General features: G+C 43.6%; 2 protein-coding genes and 2 non-coding genes across 5 annotated transcripts in view; 2 read left to right on the top strand and 2 right to left on the bottom strand.

Moving 5' to 3' along the window:
• The window catches only part of MYO5B (myosin VB), a 334,942-nt gene extending 331,073 nt beyond the window's left edge, over positions 1–3,869 (top strand). For both annotated transcript variants that reach the window (XM_054510300.2, XM_064577622.1), the window contains one exon: positions 3,475–3,869. In XM_054510300.2, coding sequence (XP_054366275.2) covers positions 3,475–3,627 — 153 coding nt within the window. In that variant the 3' untranslated portion in view covers positions 3,628–3,869. The remainder of the gene's footprint in view (positions 1–3,474) is intronic.
• An 8,824-nt stretch (positions 3,870–12,693) lies between these two features.
• LOC123853334 (small Cajal body-specific RNA 18) lies at positions 12,694–12,772 on the bottom strand. The gene has a single exon (XR_006793108.1). It is a non-coding gene; the product is annotated as a small Cajal body-specific RNA 18 (non-coding RNA).
• A 78-nt stretch (positions 12,773–12,850) lies between these two features.
• LOC123853339 (small Cajal body-specific RNA 17) lies at positions 12,851–12,991 on the bottom strand. Its single transcript, XR_006793112.1, has one exon. It is a non-coding gene; the product is annotated as a small Cajal body-specific RNA 17 (non-coding RNA).
• Positions 12,992–13,609: 618 nt separating this feature from the next.
• ACAA2 (acetyl-CoA acyltransferase 2) overlaps positions 13,610–21,466 on the top strand; it is a 33,806-nt gene continuing 25,949 nt past the window's right edge. The window contains exons 1-2 of the mRNA XM_045886736.3: positions 13,610–13,761; positions 20,732–20,898. Coding sequence (XP_045742692.1) covers positions 13,746–13,761; positions 20,732–20,898 — 183 coding nt within the window. The 5' untranslated portion in view covers positions 13,610–13,745. The remainder of the gene's footprint in view (positions 13,762–20,731; positions 20,899–21,466) is intronic.

Consider the following 21,466-nt stretch of genomic DNA (forward strand, 5'->3'; position numbering starts at 1 on the left):
AAGCTGAGAGCGAGCTGACTGTTGAACTTCAGTGATCCTAGAGAGACCGTTCGTTCTGCTAGGGTCGCATCACAGCCACCATTTGGTATCTTAAATTAGTAACAGTGGTTGCTTATTTGTCTCTAAATGTCCTTGCTTCTGCTAAACTGTTCCCATTATTTCAAGCTACTTTTTCAAACTGTTAAAATTACTTTAAAATTTTGGCCCAGGGCCTGTGGGTGGTTCAGTCGGTTGGGCATTGGATTCCTGATTTCAGCTCATGTCATGGTCTCAGGGTTGTGCGATCGAGTCCCACATAGGGCTCCGTGCTCAGCACGGAGTCTGCTTGAGATTCTCTCTCTCCCTCTCCTTCTGCCTCTCCCACACTCCCTCTCTCTCAATAAATAAAAATTTGGCCTGCCTTTCATGTGATACCAAACACATGGAGGTTTTTAAACTGACAACTGAAAATTTAAAGTGTTTTCCATTCATTATTCAGGTTCACCTTTATGCATCCCACAGACACTGTAGAATCAACTCACAATCCTATGCTCACACTGATTTTGTTCTAAAAACCTGTTTCCCAGCACTTTTCAAATGCTCCTGCGTTATTTACTGACCTCAGCCCTACTTGAAGGCTTTTAGAAATACAGAAGTGCTGGGCGCCTGGGTGGCTCAGTTGGTTGAGCGACTGCCTTCGGCTCAGGTCATGATCATGGAGTCCTGGGATCGAGTCCTGCATTGGGCTCCCTGCTCTGCAGGGAGTCTGCTCCTCCCTCTGACCCTCCCCCCTCTCATGTGTTCTCTCTCTCATTCTCTCTCAAATAAATAAATAAAATCTTAAAAAAAAAAAAATACGGAGGTGCTATGAGTGATAGTTACCTGTAACATGCAGATACTGGATGAGTTCAACAGATAAGATCTCTTGGTCTTGGCTAAAACAGGAAAATGATGAAACTTCTAGAAAGTTACAACATATCAGAATGTCACTACCTGAAGCAATGGTGGTGAGTTTTCCTAATGAGGGAAAAATATTTTGATAGCTTAAGCTAGTAGGAGATGACCCGTGTTTTTTCAAGCTCGGGATGTATTGATTTCCTTCTTGGCAGCACTCATCGTTAACTAGTCTCCTTTGTGTAAGGACAGCTCCACCTGGGTTCGTGGTTCAGTGGTTGATGGGATATGGACTGGCAGAAGGAACAAAGGAGCATACCGTAAAGATAACAGCGGCCAACACAGGACTCACCAAGTGCCAGAGACCATTCTCTGCTTTACATGATGTTAACTCTATCATTCATCACTCCTGCTGGGGAGCTACTTGTTTTCTGTATGCCCTCTGTTTTGTGTTCCTCATTACTGCCTTTGTGTGCATTTAGTTTTTGTAGCGTACCATTGTGATTCCCTACTTTCCTTTTCTGTATATTTTTTAGTTCTTAGTGGTCATCCTGCTGATCACAACTAACATCTTAAACTTGTAACCACATAGTTTAAATAATCCCAACTGAGTTTCAATAGTACACAGGTTCTGAGGCTACATACCTCCATCCCTCTGCCTTTATACTGTTACTGTCACATCTATTGTACATGATCCCATCAACAGAAATGCATAATTGTTGTCTGCATCTGTATCAATTGTGTAGGAAGAAGCACTTACAAGCCAAAAGTACAATGCTGGCCTTCCCGTTTCCCTATGTTCTTTATTTCTTCTTATGGCTTCAAGTTACTGTCCAACATCCTTCTATGTCAGCCTGGACTTTCTTTTGTTTCCTCTGCTTTTGTTGATCTGGAAGGGACTTCATTTCTCCTTCATTTTTGAAGGATAGTTTTGCTGGATATAGAGGTTTTGGTTAAGAGTTTCTTTCAGGACTTTAAATAGGTTACCCCACTGCCTTCTGGCCTCCATGGTTTCTGATGACAAATCTGTTCATAATCTTGATGATACCTTATATGTGAGGAGTCCTTTCTCTCTCGCTGTTTTTTCAAGAGTCCCTCTTTGTTGTTGGGCTTTGATAATTTGACTATAATGTGTCTCAGTGTGAATGTTTTTGATCCTGTTTGGGTCTTTTTTTTATTCTGCTTGGAGTTTGTTGAGAGTCTTGGGGAGGGGGGCACGGGTGTATGTCTTTCATCAGATTTGGGACATTTTCAGCCATTACTTTTTTTTTTTTTTTTTAAGATTTTATTTATTTATTTGACAGAGAGAGATAGCGAGAGCAGTAACACAAGCAGGAGGAATGGGAGAGGGAGAAGCAGGCTTCTCGCCGAGCAGGGAGCCCGATGTGGGACTCGATCCCAGGACCCTGGGATCATTACCTGAGCCGAAGGCAGACGCTTAACAACTGAGCCACCCAGGCGCCCCTCAGCCATTACTTCTTCAAATATTTTGCTGCCCCTTTCTCTTTTCTCCTTCTGGGACTACTATAAGGTATATGTTGGTATGCTTTATGGTGTCCCACAGGTCCCTCAGGTTCTGTTCACTTTTTTTTTTTTTTCCTATCTGTTCCTCAGACTGGATAATTTCAATTGCGTTATCTTCAGGTTCACTGATCATTTCTTCTGCCTGCTCAAGTCTGCTGCTGAACCCCTTTAGTGACTGAAAAGTTTCATTTCAGTTATTATACTTTTCCTAAAATGTCTGGCTCCAATAGAGGATATGTGTCCTTTTAAATCTTCCAGTTAATGCCACTGGAGGAAGCCACTGTATCCCAAGAGAAGCCAAAATCACAGTAGGCATCTGTGACAGTCCCTCAGGGAACACCAGACCAACAAGTACATGAACCCAGATTTCCAGAGGACAAGGTCCCACTGCCTGCCCTACTGCACTGGCCAGCTTCTCCCAGAGTGTGGGCCTCTGTCCCTGCAGCTGCACAGGGGCTGGAGACTGGGATTAGTGGCCGGTTCACATATACTGCTCCCTTAGCAGAGATAAGCAGCCTCCCCCTTCATCAGGCACTCTCCTGCTTATCATAAGAGTCTAGTCAGGTTCCAGAGTTCCAAGATATTTGAGAGCAATTGCTTTTTCCAGCTCAACGGCTGCTACAATGGAGGGACTGAGCCCCTGTGCTTCCCACTCTACCATTTTGTGTGATGTCACTCTCCCCCTTCCAGTTTACAGATGAGGAAACAGGCATAGATAGGTTCAGGAATTTGCCCAGGGTGGTGCCAGATCAGAGCCCACGGTCTTAACCCCTTCACCACAGTACCTCTCCACACGATTTGTACCTGAAATGTATTTTTCTATTCTCCCTTCGCTGGAAAACTTTTTTTAAAGACTGCCAGAATTCGGGGAGAGCTTAAGGTCATCAGTGCTCCAACAGGCCGAAACCAGGGTTCCCTCTCCCTGCCGAATGCCACAGGGACAAGGAAGCCACGTTCTCCTGAAGCCCAACCTGTCTTAACAAATATTTCCGTGATACACGCTGATTCACTTTTGTGAGTTCCCCTAAACTGGCTGTTTTTAGGTGGTCTTTCACGTGGTCTTCCTCTTCCCCACAGGCGCAGCTACAAGAGCGGAATGACCCTCAGCAGCTGCTGTTGGACTCCAAGCACATGTTTCCCGTCTTGTTTCCATTCAACCCGTCCTCACTGACCATGGACTCAATCCACATCCCAGCCTATCTCAATCTGGAGTTCCTCAACAAGGTCTGACAAGGCGCAGTCCCCCCTGTGGAGCCACAGGGGCTCAGTCCCTCCATTGAAGCAGCCGTTGAGCTGTCATTTCCAGTGACAGCAAGAAGGAAGCCTCTACCGTACAGTGAACTGAGGGGTCTGTTAAATCTGTAAAAGACTGAGAGCCTGTGCAGAGGGTGCAGAGTGCTGAACTGTACGGAATAAGACACCTCTGGCATTATTTTTTTGTACGTACTGCTCAGAATAAAAACACTTGAAATATGGAAGTTTTTTTTTTTAAGTATATGATTTCAGTCTAAATGAATACACATTATAATCATCTACTGCCACCCAGCAGCCCCCACGGCCATATAAAAGGTGCCCATCTTTAAAATGGAAGCTGCCCAGTTTTGGTCTTTGCATATAACTGGAGGATGCCCAAAGTAAAATAATATTAAAAATATGTCAAGTAAGTTGCCTTCAGAGGACTTTTAACAAATAATGGTACTAATAACCATGATGTTGTCGCATGGTGGGTGACATTTCCCCAGGTCAATGAACCACCGGTGCAAACGAGTTTGTGGGGAGATGGTCTAAGAACAAAAGTACAGGACTCGGGCCTTCTGAGAAGTTTTTCAGAAGTATTTTGAATGCCTGGTGATGCAGAGACAGTGGTGTAACTAACCTCCAAGCATTTTGAGGACTGGTTTCTAAAGCAAAATCAGGAGACTCTGTCCCTCATATGCTTAAACCCTTTTTGCATAGTCTTGGGTTTGTGGAATAAAATGCTGTGGTCCCAAACGTAAAGTATGAGCAACATGGAAAGACAGTCTTTGTTTTCAGTGCTAGTCCATGTGCTTCTGGGGTCTACAAAACTTTCACAAGAATCTACATAATCTAAATATTAGAAAAGAATACCAACTTTTGTTTTATTTACAGATGAAAAACCAAACAAGTCAGTGTGAAAACCTGTAATCCCTTAATGCCATAAAACTTCCGATAAAAGCATCACATAATGCACTGTATTTCCAGGTAACCAAAACAGTAAAACTTGTCTTGAGAATCAGATTATTTGAAAAACTTTCCAAAAATCCAGTTTAGGGATTATCAGCATCCAAAAGTTTTTTTGGGTTTGTGTGTATGTATGGGTGTGTGTTATTTTTAAAGAGTGAGAATAGCTTAGGTCAACACTCCCTTTTCAGGTTATTTTCAACATTTTTTATTTTTTCAAAGATCTTATTCATTTGAGAGAGCACAAGCAGAGGGAGCAGGAGAGGGAGAAGCAGACTCCCTGCTGAGCAGGGAGCCCGATGCGGGACTCGATCCCAGGACCCCGGAATCATGATCTGAGCTGAAGGCAGATGCTTAGCCAACTCAGGCACCCCTATTTTCAACATTTTTTAAAATTTACCACAAAAACATGGTAAATATCTCAGCTTTGAAAAAAGGACTAAAACAGTATTCAGTAGAATATGACAGCAGATTTTATGTTCGCTGCTTTTATAGGTTTTTTTCTTGCCTCTTCAACAGTAGGCATTCAATTAGAAAACCCTGCATATTCTCTACACCCACTTTTTAGTGATTTTTTCCATATTTCTAGTAGATAGCAGTATGTTGTTCCCATGACCAGAACGAATGGTGTTTGTAAAACTGAGAAGAGCCTCTATGTTACATCAAGAAGATAAGATTTCTCCATGAATGGCAGGTAGAACATCCCCCTACACACACACGCACGCACGCACGCACGCACGCACCATCTGTTACTGAGCCAACCAACTCAAAAAGCTCCCGGAAACACAGCACACTCCAAGCCCCGAACGGTCCTGTGTCCTTTTAGCTCCACTTGCACCCCATTTTTGTGGCTGCTGGGGCAGAACAAGGCCCAGCACCTGGGCGAAGACTCTGGAGCACCCTGTCCCAATCTATGACCTCAGCATGACATCTCCACAGTAATCATGGCTGGCTCATCTTGGGTATCTGCAGAGCCGTGCCTGTCCCCCCCCTTCGCCTGGTACAGTTATGTCACCTGAAACCCACAACGCAACCCCCCTCAACCCACACCCTGACTTCATTTGGAAGGCCAGTCTAAACCTACTGGGTTGGTGGCTACCTCTTTTTAAAGTTGTTTGTTCAGTATAATTTGCTTGTTGTTGCACTTCAGTTAAAACTGAGTCTCGCGTGTAAGGACTGACCTTAATCTTCAAGATAACCCCAAATGGCCTTGTTTAGAGTGTGTTAAAGAATTTGAAAAGCAATGATTCCATAAATGCAGTGGCTTGTTATCCTTACGTTCTGTCTTATACCCTCATTCTCTCCCTCTCTGTGGGTCACCACTGCTGTCACTGTTCATATTAGGTGCCAAGGACTCATTGAATAAAAGCTTGGCAATTAGAATAAATATTGGGGGAGGGTAGGGGGGTTATGAATTGTCCTCTACCTAGCCCAAGAAATGGCAGACTTAGTTCTTTTCCAGAAGAGAGAGGCATTTCACTGGAGCTGTACTTAATTTATATATGCTTTAAAAACAAATAGTCTTTTATAGAGTACTAACAACAAAGACAGCAACTGGTTTATGTTTCAGTTGGCCCTGTTTAACTTAACACTTGGAGACTGGAAGAAGCATCTTCAGAGAAACTTTAATCACTTATTAGCATTTTTATTCTTTGCCTTTTTAAAGTTACACATTTTCCAACTTCATGAAATCAATGACTTCACGTAAATTCAACATCAAGGTTTGAACTCCGCACTAGATACCTGTCTCTCTCTTTTATTTAAAATTTAGTTGACACCCCTCTCACCATGTGCCTTGGGCGGTTACTAAGATAACGGACTTGTCAATTATTTCTTGGAAATATGAGTTGCCGTGGGAAGAATTCTAATGTTCGACATCATGGTGGAGTTTTGCTTTGTCTCTTGAAACATTAGAAGCATTTTAAAGATTAAGAATCAAATATTTATAAACAGTCTGTGTTTTCAGTATCACAGGGGACCTCTCTGTTTACCGGTAGTAATGTGTGCGATATACATATTAGTAACTTGCTAGAGCTGACAAGCATATTCCCTCCACGCATTCTCCCTGGATCATGTAGCTGCGGTTAGCTTTATGGTACCTGGACAGCAGGTGAGACCCAAAGGTAAATAGATGGTTTCTCCCCTTTCCATGGAGCATGTCCAAAGCTGTTTCTTCCCTTGATTTTCCTATACTTGAAATTTTCAGGCTTTTGTAAAAACAAGACAAAAGACAAAACTAGGAACTTGGAACACTTAGGAAAAAATTAACCCTGGTACCATCAATTCACCACTCTTTACTTACAGCCTTAATGCATTAGCATTATAGAAAATAAATTAGAATTCATTTCTTTGGCCTAGAATATATGTAATTGTTGTCATACGTTTGACCTTCTAGGCAGCAGGGATATATCCTGAATTGGAGCTCTTTTCTCCTGCCTATGGGACTGAGTAGTCACTACAGTGTGACAGCATGGGGCTGGACCCTGTCCTTTTTCCTCCTAGAATATTCCTCTGCAGTCAGTTTCTCTCATTTCCTGCATGAGCCAAATAGCCAAAATTTACTCTTTTTTTTTTTGCACACACTGGTGCCATAATTAGAGAATTAGGGGGTATAGAAAAATTAGAGGTTAATGGCAATGACAAATATAGGACTTGTTTTTCTCTTATTAGATCGCTACTAAAGATTGGTTTCCCTAAAGAAATTTCTAATGCTAACAAAGGCGATTAATCAGAAATGATTTTAAGCTACTTTCTAAAATGATATTGTATCAGAAATAACCCAGATTTGGATATAACATTTTGCCAGCAACTACTGTTTAGATGAAAGTCTGCTTCTCCGAAGAGGGTTCACATCATATTCTGGGGTGAATCTAACATTGTAAGAAGAAATACTACTGATAAAAATATTTTTTCATTTTGAACAAATCTGTAAACTATACCTTTGTTTTTAGAAAAAAATGCTTGTATTAGTTACTATAATGTTCAGCTGTGGATAAAAATTTGTGGAAATAAATACTTTTGAATGAAGTACTGTGCCAAATCTAAGTGAAATTTAAAACTCCACAGCTATACATTGGCTGAAAAGCTTATTTTTAATGCCTGCTTGAGAAACTTCATTCTAGGACCTACATTCAAACATGTATCATGATCACTTAAACCAGGGGTTGGCAAAATTCCACCTGCAAGTTGGGGGTGTAAAATAACAAGACTTACTGAGCAATTACTTCAAAGCTGCAGAATTCAAACACAGTAGTTTGGTATAGGAAAAGATGAGTAGATCAGTGGCCTGGGACACAGAGCCCAGAGACCAACTCAATCGGAGGTGTTAACTTTGCATATGGCGTAAGAAAAAAAAATGGAAAATATTTACAAGATCTGTATGGAGGAGTTTAGAACATAAGTGAAACATTGACAACCTGGAGAAATTATATCACGTTTACGGATAAGAAGACTCAAATACCCCAAAACTGTTGTCAGTTGTCTCCAAGCTGATCTACATAAAGAATCAAAAAATCTCCACAGTTTTTTGGGGGGGAAAATAGACAAGCTAATTCTAAAATTGATATGGAAGTGCAAAGACCCAAGGATAAGGAAGACCTTCCTTAAAGGGAAAACTTTCCTGGGGCGCCTGGATGGCTCAGTTGGTTAAGCGACTGCCTTCGGCTCAGGTCATGATCCCAGGGTCCTGGGATTGAGTCCCACATCGGGCTCCCGGCTCGGCGGGAAGCCTGCTTCTCCCTCTCCCACTCCCCCTGCTTGTGTTCCTGCTCTCGCTGTCTCTGTCTCTGTCAAATAAATAAATAAAATCTTTAAAAAAAAAAAAAAAAAAGGGAAAACTTTCCTAACAAGTATCAAGGCTTACTATAAAGATGGGAGACGTGTGGAAATGGCCCAGACCAGTTGGCCAATGGAACAGAATAGAGAGCCCAGAAACAACATATATACAGAAACATGGGTAGGGTATTTCTTACCTACAGGAGCACACACCAAAATCACCTGGAAATCTTTAAAACCTAGGTCACCAGCCCCACCTGTAGGTATAGGATAAGGCTTCTCCAGGGATGGTGCCCTTAAACATCCATCACTAGGAACCACAGTGAAATACTTCATGGCACAGAAATACCAGTCAGTGAAAAGTTACCTCTAAAACCCAACCTCCATGGGACGCCTGGGTGGCTCAGTCAGTTGGGCATCTGCCTTCGGCTCAGGTCATGATCTTGGGGTCCTGAGATGGAGCCCCACATTGGGCTCCCTGCTCAGCGGGAAGTCTGCTTCTCCCTCTGCCCCTACCCTCTGCTCATGCGCATGCGGGCTCTCTCTCTCTCCCTCTCTCCAAAACCTTAAAAAAATAATAAAACCCAACCTCCAACCTAAGGATAGACTCACCTCTCTTCTGGGCAGCTGATGGAAGAATAACCTCACTCTTCAGGAAAGCCTTCACCTCATACCCGGAGAGGTCTAGGCTTACCGTCAAGGCGTCAACAGGAAAACTGTCTGCGAAGAGTCAAACTTCATACAAGACACACTTAACTACTTAGAGTTGAGAAAGCAAAGAAGCCCAACATCCGGGACCTGGTCTGGCACTTAGGGCAAGGCCTGGCTGTCTGAGAAGCTGGACTGGCCCTCCCAGCCAGGCCAGGGTGTCCTCCCCTGGTGCCCAATCTCACAAAACACCAACATCAGGCAAGGTTGCTCTGTGCCTGTGATGAAATGAGACAACACAAGACCACTTGATAGTTTTGTCTAGGGACAGAGACAAGACCACCTGCAAACCACTCAGTCCCAACCCTGCCCTCTCCCAGCAATAGGAGTGAATGCAACCTCACCAGCAGCCGGGCTAGTCTAGCTCGGATCTGCCTCCTCCTAGAGAGGATTTCCAAAGACTTGTCCCTACTTCCAGACAGCACCCAACCCAGAGTGAAGCCCTGCTTTTCTGGACCCTCCCCAAGTCACCTAAGCAGCTCCTAACACCCTCTCACTGAGCTGCCTCTCCGTTCCCTAAGCTGTGCCCCCGGGAGTAGTCTCCCTGTTACAGCCTGTATTAAAGCCCACACAGAGTAAACAGAAAATGAGAAAGTTCAGCAAATCGGTGTCTGTTTCGGTCTACATTTCATTTCTGTTGTGCTTGTTTCGTAACTTGAACTTTCTGAAGAGTAGGTATTTGTTGTAAGGGCAAAACCACACCTAAGCTAATAATCGCCTTTTCTAATTATCAAAAACTATAGTTATCCCCAAAGCAGATTAACAGTGAGCACATACGTAATTTTCCAAACTACTCAAGATTAGTAAACTCGCTTGTCTCATTCAGTCAAATTCATATACTCACTTTTTAAAATTGTCCTAGCTTCTACTGACTTCACCAGCTTTCCTGTTTCCAGTCCTGAAACTTCTAAAGCCACTGCTGCTTAAGCTACCATCAATGTTGAGTGCTTTAGGAAGTTTAAGCATAGGAAAATTATCCAGAAAAAGTGGGAGATAAGGCTGAGCCTTGATATTTCTGAAATCCTAATGAAATCATAATACTAGAATTTACAGATTTACAATAGAGTCGCTGACTTCAGTTTTATGCTAATTCTACTTTTTTCCCAAAAAATAAGTACAGAAAGAAATAATACATTTTTTAAAAAGTACCGAAAGCAGGGCACCTGGTTGGCTCAGTTGGTTAAGCGTCTGTCTCGGCTCAGGTCCTCATCCTAGGGTCCTGGGATGGAGCCCCGCATCAGGCTCCCTGCTCCGACGGCTTCTCTCTCGGCCCACCCCAACCCCTCCCCCGCTTCTACAAGCGGGGAGAGGCTTGTGTGCTCTCTCTCTCTTAAATAAATAAATAAAATCTTTTTTAAAAAAATACTGCAAGTTAAATGTCAAAGTAATGACTTCACATCTTATGAGGTTTCACATCTAGACAAAAAAAATTATAAAATAACTTTGACATACATAGTGTAGTGCGATATATAATGGTTATATGGTTAAACATGAAAAGGACTACATATTTTAGAAAATAATTTGCTTCAGATAATTTTAGGCTTACTTGAAATATACTTTTTCTCTCATTCTTATATTGAGAAAGTTAAAAACCTACAGAAAAGTTATAAAAGTAGAACAATAAACAACAATATACTCCTCATTTAGATTCTCTGATGGTAATATTTTGCCATATTTGCTTTCTCTCTTTCTCTGCCAGGGTATTTATATGCATTTTTTTTCGGAGTCATTTGAAAATGCAGACATCATGACTCTCCACCATGCTCATTCCTAAGAATAAAGGACCATCTCCCACATTACTATTAACATAATCAGGAAAAGTTACATCAATACAACTAGCTCATATAACTGATATTAAAGTTCCCCCAAATGTCCCAATTCTATTCTTTAGAGTTGCTGGTTTTTATTTTGTTTTGTTTTGTTTTGGGGTTGTTTTTAATCCAGGTTTCAGTGAAAGATCCTACATTAAATGTAATTGTCATTCTCCAGCTCCTTTTATCTGATACCATTCCCAGGCTTTTTTTGTTTCTCACAACATCAACACTTTTGAAGAGTTTAGGTCAGTGGTTTTGCAGAATGTTCCTTAATTTGGATTTGTCTGAAAATTTCCTTAGGATGAGATTCAAGTCAGACATTTTTTTAGGTAGAGTTGGGCCCCCAATGCCTTGAGGGGGTGCATGGCATCAGTTTGTCCCATTATTGGTGATGTGAAGCTTGGTCATTTGGTTAAGGTGCTAACGGTCCCAAGATTTCTCTATTGTAAAGGTATGTTTTCCTCTTCGTGATACTCTGAGACTACGTAAAATGTCTTTACATATATTTACATGTTTTTATATGTGTAAACCTTTTACCAAATGGTTTTAGGATCCACCCATTTTAGTGACATTTCTAATTAGAGAAAACTTAGTAAATTTGGAGGGACTTGCTGCCAGTGATTTGCAGGGTATCAGGTGGGAGATTGTGATACTTACTGATAGTATCTTAATAAATATGTGAAAGGCAAATTGAATAGAACCTTCCTTCTCTTATTAAAGGACACTATATCCCTAATCACTAGTTGTACAGACCAAGAATTTTCTCTGCATTTGAATTATAAGAAAGTTTTAATGAAAAACCCCATAACTTTTATTTTTTTATTTTTATTTTTTGGCATGTTTGGAGGGTGGCATATCTTTTTTTTTTTTAGACTTCACTGTAAGATTTTATTACTATTTTATTTTTTTAGTTTCAGAGTTTAGTGATTCATCAGTTGCATGTAACACCCAGTGCTCATTACTTCAAGTGCCCCCCTTAATGCCCATTACCCAGTTACCCCACCCCCCACCCACCTCCCCTCCAGCAACCCTCAGTTTTTTCCCTAGACTTGAGTCTGAAAAACCCCATAACTTTTATTTTATTTTTAAAGATTTTATTTATTTATTTGAGAGAGAATGATAGAGAGCACATGAGAGGGGGGAGGGTCAGAGGGAGAAGCAGACTCCCTGGTGAGCAGGGAGCCCGATGCGGGCCTCGATCCAGGGACTCCAGGATCATGACCTGAGCCGTAGGCAGTCTTAACCAACTGAGCCACCCAGGCGCCCAACCCCATAACTTTTAAAGATCTCTTTATTTCTTCCACCCCTGTTTAGGCATAATTCACTTTACATTCTCTTCTCTGGTTTTTATTTTCTTCATTACAAAACACACAGTTGACTGGCTTAAGGCATCTCCTAGGGGTCTGGGACCATGCTCCCCCCCCCCCCCACTGCGGGTGGGAGACTACTGTATTAAGGTCTGCATTAGAAAAATAAGGTGGTTTGATGTTAGAAGGACAGATGTGATATAGCAAATACAGCAAAATGTTAACAATTGCAGAATACAGGTGGTGGATGTCTGTGTGTTCACTGCATAGATGTTTCCACTTCTCTGTATGTTCAAATGTTTTCATACTAGGAAGGATGGACTTAGTGAGTATACGAACACCTTGCAAGAAGGCTACAGGAGCCTGAAAGCAGGAGTCTAGGGCAGGCACACCCTGAGGGTTCACAGAAAACCTCGAGGCAACCCAGCGCAGCTTCCCAGGCACGGGAAGCTGACCCTCCCGAGCCCGGCGCCGTGGCTCTCCTGCTCGCCCGGTCTCAGTTCTCAGCACACACTCCATCACCTGGTTCCTAGAACTCAGATTGCGCAGTGGTCACGTCATCATCGACCAGGGCTCACAGTTACGGCGGCGGAGGCCTCCCTAACTCTGCCTCATCTCCAGCCTAGCCCGCTGCCCCTCATCTCCCCGCCCCGGTCCCCAGCCACACCTCGCCGGAAACGTTTTCATAATCCTCTCAGGCTCCGGGCCGGCGGCGCCGCCAGCAACGGGGCCCGATCATATAAGGAAAATCCTGCGAGCTCATCTGCGGGCTCCACGGCGGACTCGGGGACTCCCTGCCCTCCGACACTCGCTGCCCAACCCCGGACGCCAATCGCCCCCACCCCCACCCGGCGCCACGTCTCCGGGTCTCCCCGTCTCCCCGTCTCTCCGCGCCTCTCAGGCCCAGGGGCCTGGGCGTCGGCCCCTCCGCGCAGCCGCACCCCGCCGCCAGCGACAGAGGCCCAGCCAATCCCCTCGCGCCTTCCTCCGCGCCCGGCCCACCCGACTTCCGGCCCCGCGCCAGCCCGCTCGCCCACGCCCCCTCCCCTCGAGCCCCCTTCCGCGCTGGGGCCATCTTGGTGTCGGGACGCCTGGTCCAGTGATGACGATCTGCGGGATGGAGGGGAACATTCATTACGGGATTCCGGGGTGGGGCGGCGGGTTATCGAGGCCAGGGGTACGATGGACGGGGTAGAGTCAAGTCACTGTCTCGCTTTGGAAAAGAGAGGTGAAATCTTTAAAGGCAAGAGTGAGGAAGGAGGGCGCCGGCAAGGCACGCTCTCTTCTGCAAGGCCGGCGGCTGGCAGAGTTACGGTTCCCACGCCAAGGCGCGCGGAGGGTGGCGTCTTGCCCAAGGGGCGATGAGCTCCGACCAGCCCGCCAGAGGAGAGGCGGAGGGCTGGCAGCCGGGCCCGGGAAGTGGGTGAAAGGGCGGAGGCGGGGCCCCTCGGGGCGCCGCCCCTGGCTTTAAAGGCCGGGAGGTGGGCGGGCGCCCATCCTCGTCGCTGGAGGGGAAGCCTGGCGTCCTTGCTCGCTCGCAGCCATGGCGCTGCTCCGAGGTGAGCGTCGGTGGGGTCTCTGTAGGGGGCCTGACGAAAGCCCAACCCGGAAGGATTGTTGGGGTCAAGGAGAAAACATACTTGTAAGGCACTAGGGACAGCGATTTCGGTGCAGTTTCCAGCTGAGGGTCGAGACCAAGGCTTGCTTCTGACCTTGAAGGTCATTACCCTTCTTCGCGCAGACCACCCCTCCCCCACGCGGTCCGTTTTGTTTTCAGCTGTTAGGAAAATTCGGGCGGCGCCGGAAGCACCGGGGGCCTCGCAGAGGAGTCCCCACCTCCGAACAGGTCCTGGTTGCAGAAGTCTTAAGGGGACGAATAGACGGTCTCTTAGGGTCTCCAGGGAATTTCTGCCCCAGTGACCTGCTCCGCCACATGCTTGGTGGCATTCTCTTGCAAGACCAGCTTATTCCCTTTCCCTTCCGTTACTTTAAATTGATTCCAGGAAAGTGCAGTCACTAAGTACATAAAATTCTACGGTTATTAACTTTAAAAAAAAAAAAACCTGTAAACTCCCTTCTCATAACAAATGGTCACAGTCAATGGAATTTTAACTTTCAGGAACAAGAAGAACCAATCCCCCAGTTTTTCTATTAGCATGCATCCCGTTGCACCCAAGGAATCGTTCTCTTACTGCTGTTTGGCTTTTTTGGGAATGTTTGTGTATCCTTTCAAGGCAACTAGGCGTGCCTGCCAAATCTATAAACAGAAATGGATGCTGTAGGAGTAGTTTTCCTTAATTTGTCCTGCTTACTGTCTGTAGTTTCTCTAAATGAGTTAATATTTAACCTGAGGCAGGAAGGCAGTGTTCCGGTTTTGCGTTCTAGTGGGATTTTTTTTTCTGTGCTGTCACATCAGCGCATTTTGCAAGTCCCTTGGCAACCACTGATCGTAATTACTGTCTACATAGTTTTGTCTTTTCCAGATGGCATATAGTTGGAATCATATAGTCGGTAGCCCTTTTAGATTGGCTTCTTTCATTTACCAGTGTGCATTTAAGCTTCCTCCATGTGTGTGTGGTTTTTTTTTTTAAGATTTTATTTATTTATTTGAGAGAGAAAGAACACATGAGAGGGGATAGGGTCAGAGGGCGAAGCAGACTCCCTGCCGAGCAGGGAGCCCGATGCGGGACTCGATCCAGGGACTCCAGGATCATGACCTGAGCCGAAGGCAGTGGCTCAACCAACTGAGCCACCCAGGCGCCCCTTTCATGTGTTTTCATGACTTGACAGCTCATTTATTTTTATTGCTGAGTAACGTTCTATTGTATGGATGTCCCACATCCATTCACCTGCTGTACGACATCTTGTTTTCTTACATGTTTTGGCAATTATGAATAAGCTGCTATAAACATTTGTGTGCAAGAGTAGTGATTGCTAGATCATGTGGGGAGGATAGGTTTGGTTTTAGTTTTTCTAAGAAACAGTGAAACTGTCTTCCAAAGTGCTTGTCTTTTGCATTCCCGGCAGCAACAAAGTTTCTTTTGCTCTGCATCCTCACCAGCATTTGGTGGTGTTGGTGTTTTGGATTTTAGCCATTCTAATAGTTGTGTAGTGGTATCTCATTGTTATTTTAATTTGTATGTCCCTAATGACATAGGATGTTGAATATATTTTTCATACGGCTATTTGTCATCTTTATGTCATCTTTCATGAGGTGTCTGTTAAGAGTTTTTACACACTTTTTAACTGGGTTGTTGGTTTTCATTTGTTGAATTTTAAGATGTATTTGTGATGAGGGAGTAGAAGGCTAGCTGAAGACAAAGCATAAGCTGGACATCCTGCAACTTACCCCCACCCCCCACTCCTGGGTGGGCCCTGTGTGACATTCTTCCAGGAGTCTCCCAACCATCTTCATGTTAATACCTTGCTAGAGGGGAAAACAAGGGCAAGGCCTCTGGTATCTTGTAGGTATCTTTGTAGGTGGGTCCTCGTTAGCATATGAAAGTTCTTTTGAAACCTCCCTTTTCCTTACATCCCCAACTCCCGAGTATATATAATCAGCCACTCCACAAGACCTTGTGGCAGCAGCTCTCTCTGCACGGGTAATGTTATCGTGGTTAAACCACCGTTTTGCACCAAAGACTTCTCAAGAATTTTTTTCTTGGTCGTCGGCTCCGGACCTTATCCCACCAAAACTCACCTTCCAAAACCACATCATTTGTGTATATTGAATACCAGTCGTTAATCAACTAAGTGTTTTTAAGTACTCTTAGCTTGTGGCTTGTTCTTTTCATTTACTTTTATGTGTCTTTTGCAGAGCAGAACTTTAAAAAGATTTTTATTTAACAGAGACACAGTGAGAGAGGGAACACAAGCAGGGGGGAGTGGGAGAGGGAGAAGCAGGCTTCCTGCTGAGCAGGGAGCCCAATGTGGGACTCGATCCCAGGACCCTGGGATCATAACCTGAGCCACCCAGGCGCCCAGAGCAGAACTTTTTAATGACGTTCACCTTACCACATTTTTCTTCCATGGATCAGACTTTCGGTGTTGAATCTAAAAAGTTACCACCAAGCCCACGGTCACCTAGATTTTATCCTATATTGTAGAAGTTTTATAGTTTTGCATTTTACATTTAAGTCTATGAGCCATTTTGAGTTAATTGTTGTGAAAGGTTTACAGTCTGTGTCTAGATTTTATTTTTTAATTATTTTTGCAAGTGGATGTCCAGTTGTTACAGCACCATTTGCTGGAAAGACTACCCTCTCCATTGAGTTAACCTTTGTTCCTTTGTCAGACTTTGAGGTTGTGCCCATGTTTTTTGTTTTCTTTTTCCTCTCCAGATGGTAAAATTTCTGTGTACCTATCTTCAAAGTCACTGAATCATTTCCATTCTTCTCTGAAGCCCATTCATTTTTTTTTTTTTTTAAGATTTTATTTGTTTATTTGACAGAGAGAGAGACCGCGAGAGCAGGAACACAAGCAAGGGGGAGTGGGAGAGGGAGAAGCAGGCTTCCCACGGAACAGGGAGCCCGATGCGGGGCTTGATCCCAGGATCCTGGGATCATGACCTGAGCCGAAGGCAGATACTTAACGACTGAGCCACCCAGGGGCCACTGTGAAGCCCATTCAGTGGATTTTTTATTTCAGATATCTTTCAGTTTTAGAATTTCCATTTTGATTGTTTTTTTTTTTTACAGTTTCTGTTTTCTTTGCTGAGATGGCTTATCCTTTATTATAAGCATATTTTCCTTTATATCCTTGAGCATAGTTACAATAGATAACTGCTTTTAAAATCCTTGTCTGCTAATTCTAACATTTGGGTCATCTTGGGGTTGGTCTCTGTTGATTGTCTTTTCTCTTAGAATGAATCATATTAAAAAACAAATAAAAAATAAAAGAATGAATCATATTTTCTTGTTTCTTCATATGTGCATTGATTTTGGATTGTAGCATGGATGTTGCATATGAAACATTGTAGAGCCTGAATTCTGTTATGTTCTTCCAAAGCATGTTAATTTATTAATTGTTTTGTTGGCTATTTTTTTTTTGCAGGCAGTTAATTTGGCTGAACTCAAACTCTGTCTCCCCTCTAGAGGGCAACAGCTCAAATCTAAGTTCAGTTCTGTTAGCCTTAGCTAAGGTGTTTGTAGGGGTGCATGGTTAAAGGGTCAGCCGGATATTTAGACAGAGGTCGTATATATGATTTGGGCTCCTGCCTGTGGTCCTTTCCTTTCCCAGATTCATTCTCATTTACCAATGGCTGTGGTTGCCATGAACTCAGTTCTCTGAGTCTTCAAACCAGTAAGACTGAGCTTGAGTTCTAGCCATTCACGTAGTGTGGACTGTTTGCCTTCAAGTCAGAGGCCATAAATAAATGGGACACTTACCCTGTACTCTTCCCTTCTTCCATATCTCCTCCATATCTGCCTAGTTTTGTTCATTCTCCAAGGCCTTCAGGTAGTCATTCTTCTACACCGTCATCGTTATTTGCAGGAGAGTTGATCAGATAGGAGCCATGACCACACGCAGGCTGTAATGAAATTAGGAAGAAGACATGGGAAGGGGACAGAAAAATGAAATAAAATATCAATATAAAAATAGGTAAACTATTAAGCAAGGAGGTTTAGAGGACATTTGCAAAAATTCAGGAAGGTATAGTGGCACAGAATAACCCATCAGAACAAAACATCTGTAATGCACTGAAATAATATTCATGGTCTTGTAAATATCTGAATATTAATATCTGTAAATATTAATTGGATTTGTTCCAAATCATAGTTGCATATGTTAGGAGTAACATTCTTTTATTTTTTAATGTTTGGGATTTTTTTTTTAAGATTTTTAAAATTTATTTTAGAGCATGAGCAGGGGGAGGGGCAGAGGGGAGAGAGAGAGAATCTCAACCAGACTCTGCGAGGAACCTGAAGCAGGGCTCCATCTCATGACCCTGAGATCCTGATCTGAGCCAAAATCAAGAGTCAGATGCTTAATAACCAACTGATGCCTAATCTAACTGACTGAGCCACCCAGGTGCCCCTCCTAAAATTCTTTTATAATGTGAGTTTCTCTAAGTAGGAATGAAGGGAGAAGTTGAAGTTTTTTTGTTTTTGTTTTGTTTTGTTTTTAATTTTTTGACAGAGAGACAACGAGAGAGGGAACACAAGCAGGGGGAGTGGGAGAGGGAGAAGCAGGCTTCCCGCGGAGCAGGGAGCCCGATGTGGGGCTCGATCCCAGGACCCTGAGATCATGACCTGAGCCGAAGGCAGGCGCTTAACAACTGAGCCACCCAGGCGCCCCTTTGTTTTTTCGTTTTTTGAGTTTTTTTTAGGATAGGTTGAGTTTGTTCCACGAAAGAGATAATCTCCACTAACGTAATCGGGAGAATTGTACTTAAATACCAAGAGTGGTATAATGTTTGTATGGCCTCAATTACAGGTTAGTATCTTGGCACAAACCCATTGTTAAAGGTCCCATAATTTCTTGGCAGGACATGGAAATGTGAGCTCAGATTGTTTTGGAGGAAGCCAATGTATGCAAAGCACCAAGCACGAGGTCTGTCGCATACTGAGTGCCTCCTGTGTGCGCCACTGTACTCTTTACCTTGCAGGATTGCTGGGAAGATTAGATAGTATATGAAAAGTGATAAAATGTCTAGTGCTTTGTTGGTGCCTAATAAATGTTAGTGTGATGAAACGGCTATATTGGGTGCTGCTTCCTGATGTGCAAGTTTTGCCTCACACAGCTCTAGTGAGCGTCACTCGTCGGAGACTTCTGTAACCCGTTTGGGGGGAGGCGGGAGTAGAGTGTCTCGGGAAGGAGCAATTTTTATTTCTTTGCACAAGGACATCAATTGGACTAACAGTAATACCATAAATTTATAGTCTTAATTTACATTAATATATGTATGGATAATTCCCCTTAATTTTTGTGGTTAGATCAGGAAATTTTGTTGTATTCTAAGTGACACGTTTTACTAGGATATTGGCAAACTAGAACGTCTTTAACCCCCCAGAATTAATGTCAAATAAAGAAGTGTTGGAAGAATGCCTTTTATTTACTTCAGATCTGGGGGATCTTACAGTTTAGCTGACTCCAGATCTGGAGGGGTTACCCGGGGAAAAGGTGATCTCTTTTGCCCATTTTCTTCCAAGGGTAAACCGTAATGGTTCATGTGATTTGAAATTTGTAATTTAGTCATCCTGTGTTTTCCAAAAGTACAGGCGTATTTGGTTCACATTCAAAGCATTATCAACTCTAGAAACAGTTTTTCTTTCCTTTTTTTTTTTTTCCCTAGAAACTATTTTTGTGACTTGGGGTGCATTTGGGTAGACTGGTGGATAGAAGACTGGGGGTAAGCTGGCTTAGCTCAGTAGGAGCAAAAGTCATATTTTGGGTTGTCCATTCATGGGCACACTGCTTCACACAGTGGAGGATGCCTTCTTACTGTAAGTTTTCTAGCAGAGGAGGTTTTTTCTTTCACGTCAGGAATTTTCTGTGGGGTGAGTGGTTGGCTTCAAACCTCAAGAGAGGGCGCCTGGGTGGCTCAGTTGGTTAAGCGCCTGCCTTCGGCTCAGGTCATGATCCTGGAGTCCCTGGATCGAGTCCTGCATCGGGCTCCCTGCTCGGCAGGGAGTCTGCTTCTCCCTCTGACCCTCCTCCCTCTCATGCTCTCTGTCTCTCATTCTCTCTCTCTCAAATAAATAAATAAAATCTTAAAAAAAAAAAAAACAAAAAAAAACCTCAAGAGAACTTCTAATTTGGAGACTCTTGGACTCTGTGATTAGGCCACATACTTCACATCGAAGAAGCATTTTAGTTTTATTATTTTAAAGATTTTATTTATTTATTTGTCAGAGAGAGAGAGAGAGAGGGAGAACAAGCAAGGGGAGCAGCAGGCAGAGGGAGAAGCAGGCTTCCCGCTGAGCAGGGAGCCCGATGCAGGGCTCGATCCCAGGACCCTGGGATCATGACCTGAGCCGAAGGCAGGCGCTTAACCACCTGAGCCACCCAGGCGTCCCAGCATTTTAGCTTTAACCAAATGTTCTAACATTGTAAATCACTGGAGGACAAGAATGTTTTCTACCAGGATGGATTTACATTGCAGCATGCAGTTCTTGGGGCCAGCATAGAGGTATTGCTCAAACTGATACTCCTCCATTAAAAGACTGCTTCTGTGAGTGTGATTGTTCCATGTATTATTGTGTGACAAAAATTGTCTGAGTTCTAACTGAAAACAGTACCTAATACTAGGTTCCATAGTGAGATTTTTTTTTTTTAAGATTTTATTTATTTATTCATAAGAGACAGAGAGAGAGAGAGAGAGAGAGAGGCAGAGGGAGAAGCAGGCTCCCCGCTGAGCGGGGAGCCCGATGCGGGACTTGATCCCAGGACCCTGGGATCATGACCCGAGCTGAAGGCAGACGCTTAACCATCTGAGCCACCCAGGCGCCCCATAGTGAGATTATTTAAAGCATGTTAGGGACACTGACGAATCTGTCACTGCTTACAAATCTCTCTTCATTGCCATAGGTGTATTCATCGTTGCTGCTAAGCGAACACCCTTTGGAGCGTATGGAGGTCTTCTGAAAGACTTCACGGCGACCGACTTGACTGAGTTAGCTGCCAAGGCTGCTTTGTCTGCAGGCAAGGTCGCACCTGAGACCATTGACAGCGTCATTGTAGGCAATGTCATACAGGTCAGTAGGGCAGAAGGGAGGCATTCATTCTTACTGCTTTATGTTATCAAAAAGATAATTTCTTTAATATGTCTTAATGGTGAACTAGTTAGTAATAGTTAAAGATATTTATGATTTAAGTAATCCTGTGACTCTGGGAGCAATGGCATACATCATTCAAAGCCCCATATAATCCGGAAGCCATATATCTGTCCCATTGTGGTTACATTTCATTGCTTCCTCTTTTTTTTTTTAATTTTATTTATTTATTTGACAGAGAGAGACAGCGAGAGAGGGAACACAAGCAGGGGGAGCAGGAGAGGGTGAAGCAGGCTTTCCGCTGAGCAGGGAGCCCGATGCGGGGCTCGATCCCAGGACCCTGGGATCATGACCTGAGCTGAAGGCAGATGCTTAACGACTGAGCCACCCAGGTGCCCCCATTTCATTGCTTCTTAATACCAGATTCATTTCCTTGACTTATCTAAAGTTAATTGGTTCTCTCTGTGTACCAACTAAGGAGGGTAGAAAACCTAGTCAATGTAACACATCTCCTATAATTTCTTAAACAGTAGGAGCTTGGTCAGCATTT

The sequence above is a fragment of the Mirounga angustirostris genome, unplaced genomic scaffold, assembly GCF_029215605.1.
Source record: "Mirounga angustirostris isolate CCGP_5_RB_7025 unplaced genomic scaffold, mMirAng1.0.hap1 SCAF_14, whole genome shotgun sequence".
Lineage (NCBI taxonomy): Eukaryota > Metazoa > Chordata > Mammalia > Carnivora > Phocidae > Mirounga > Mirounga angustirostris.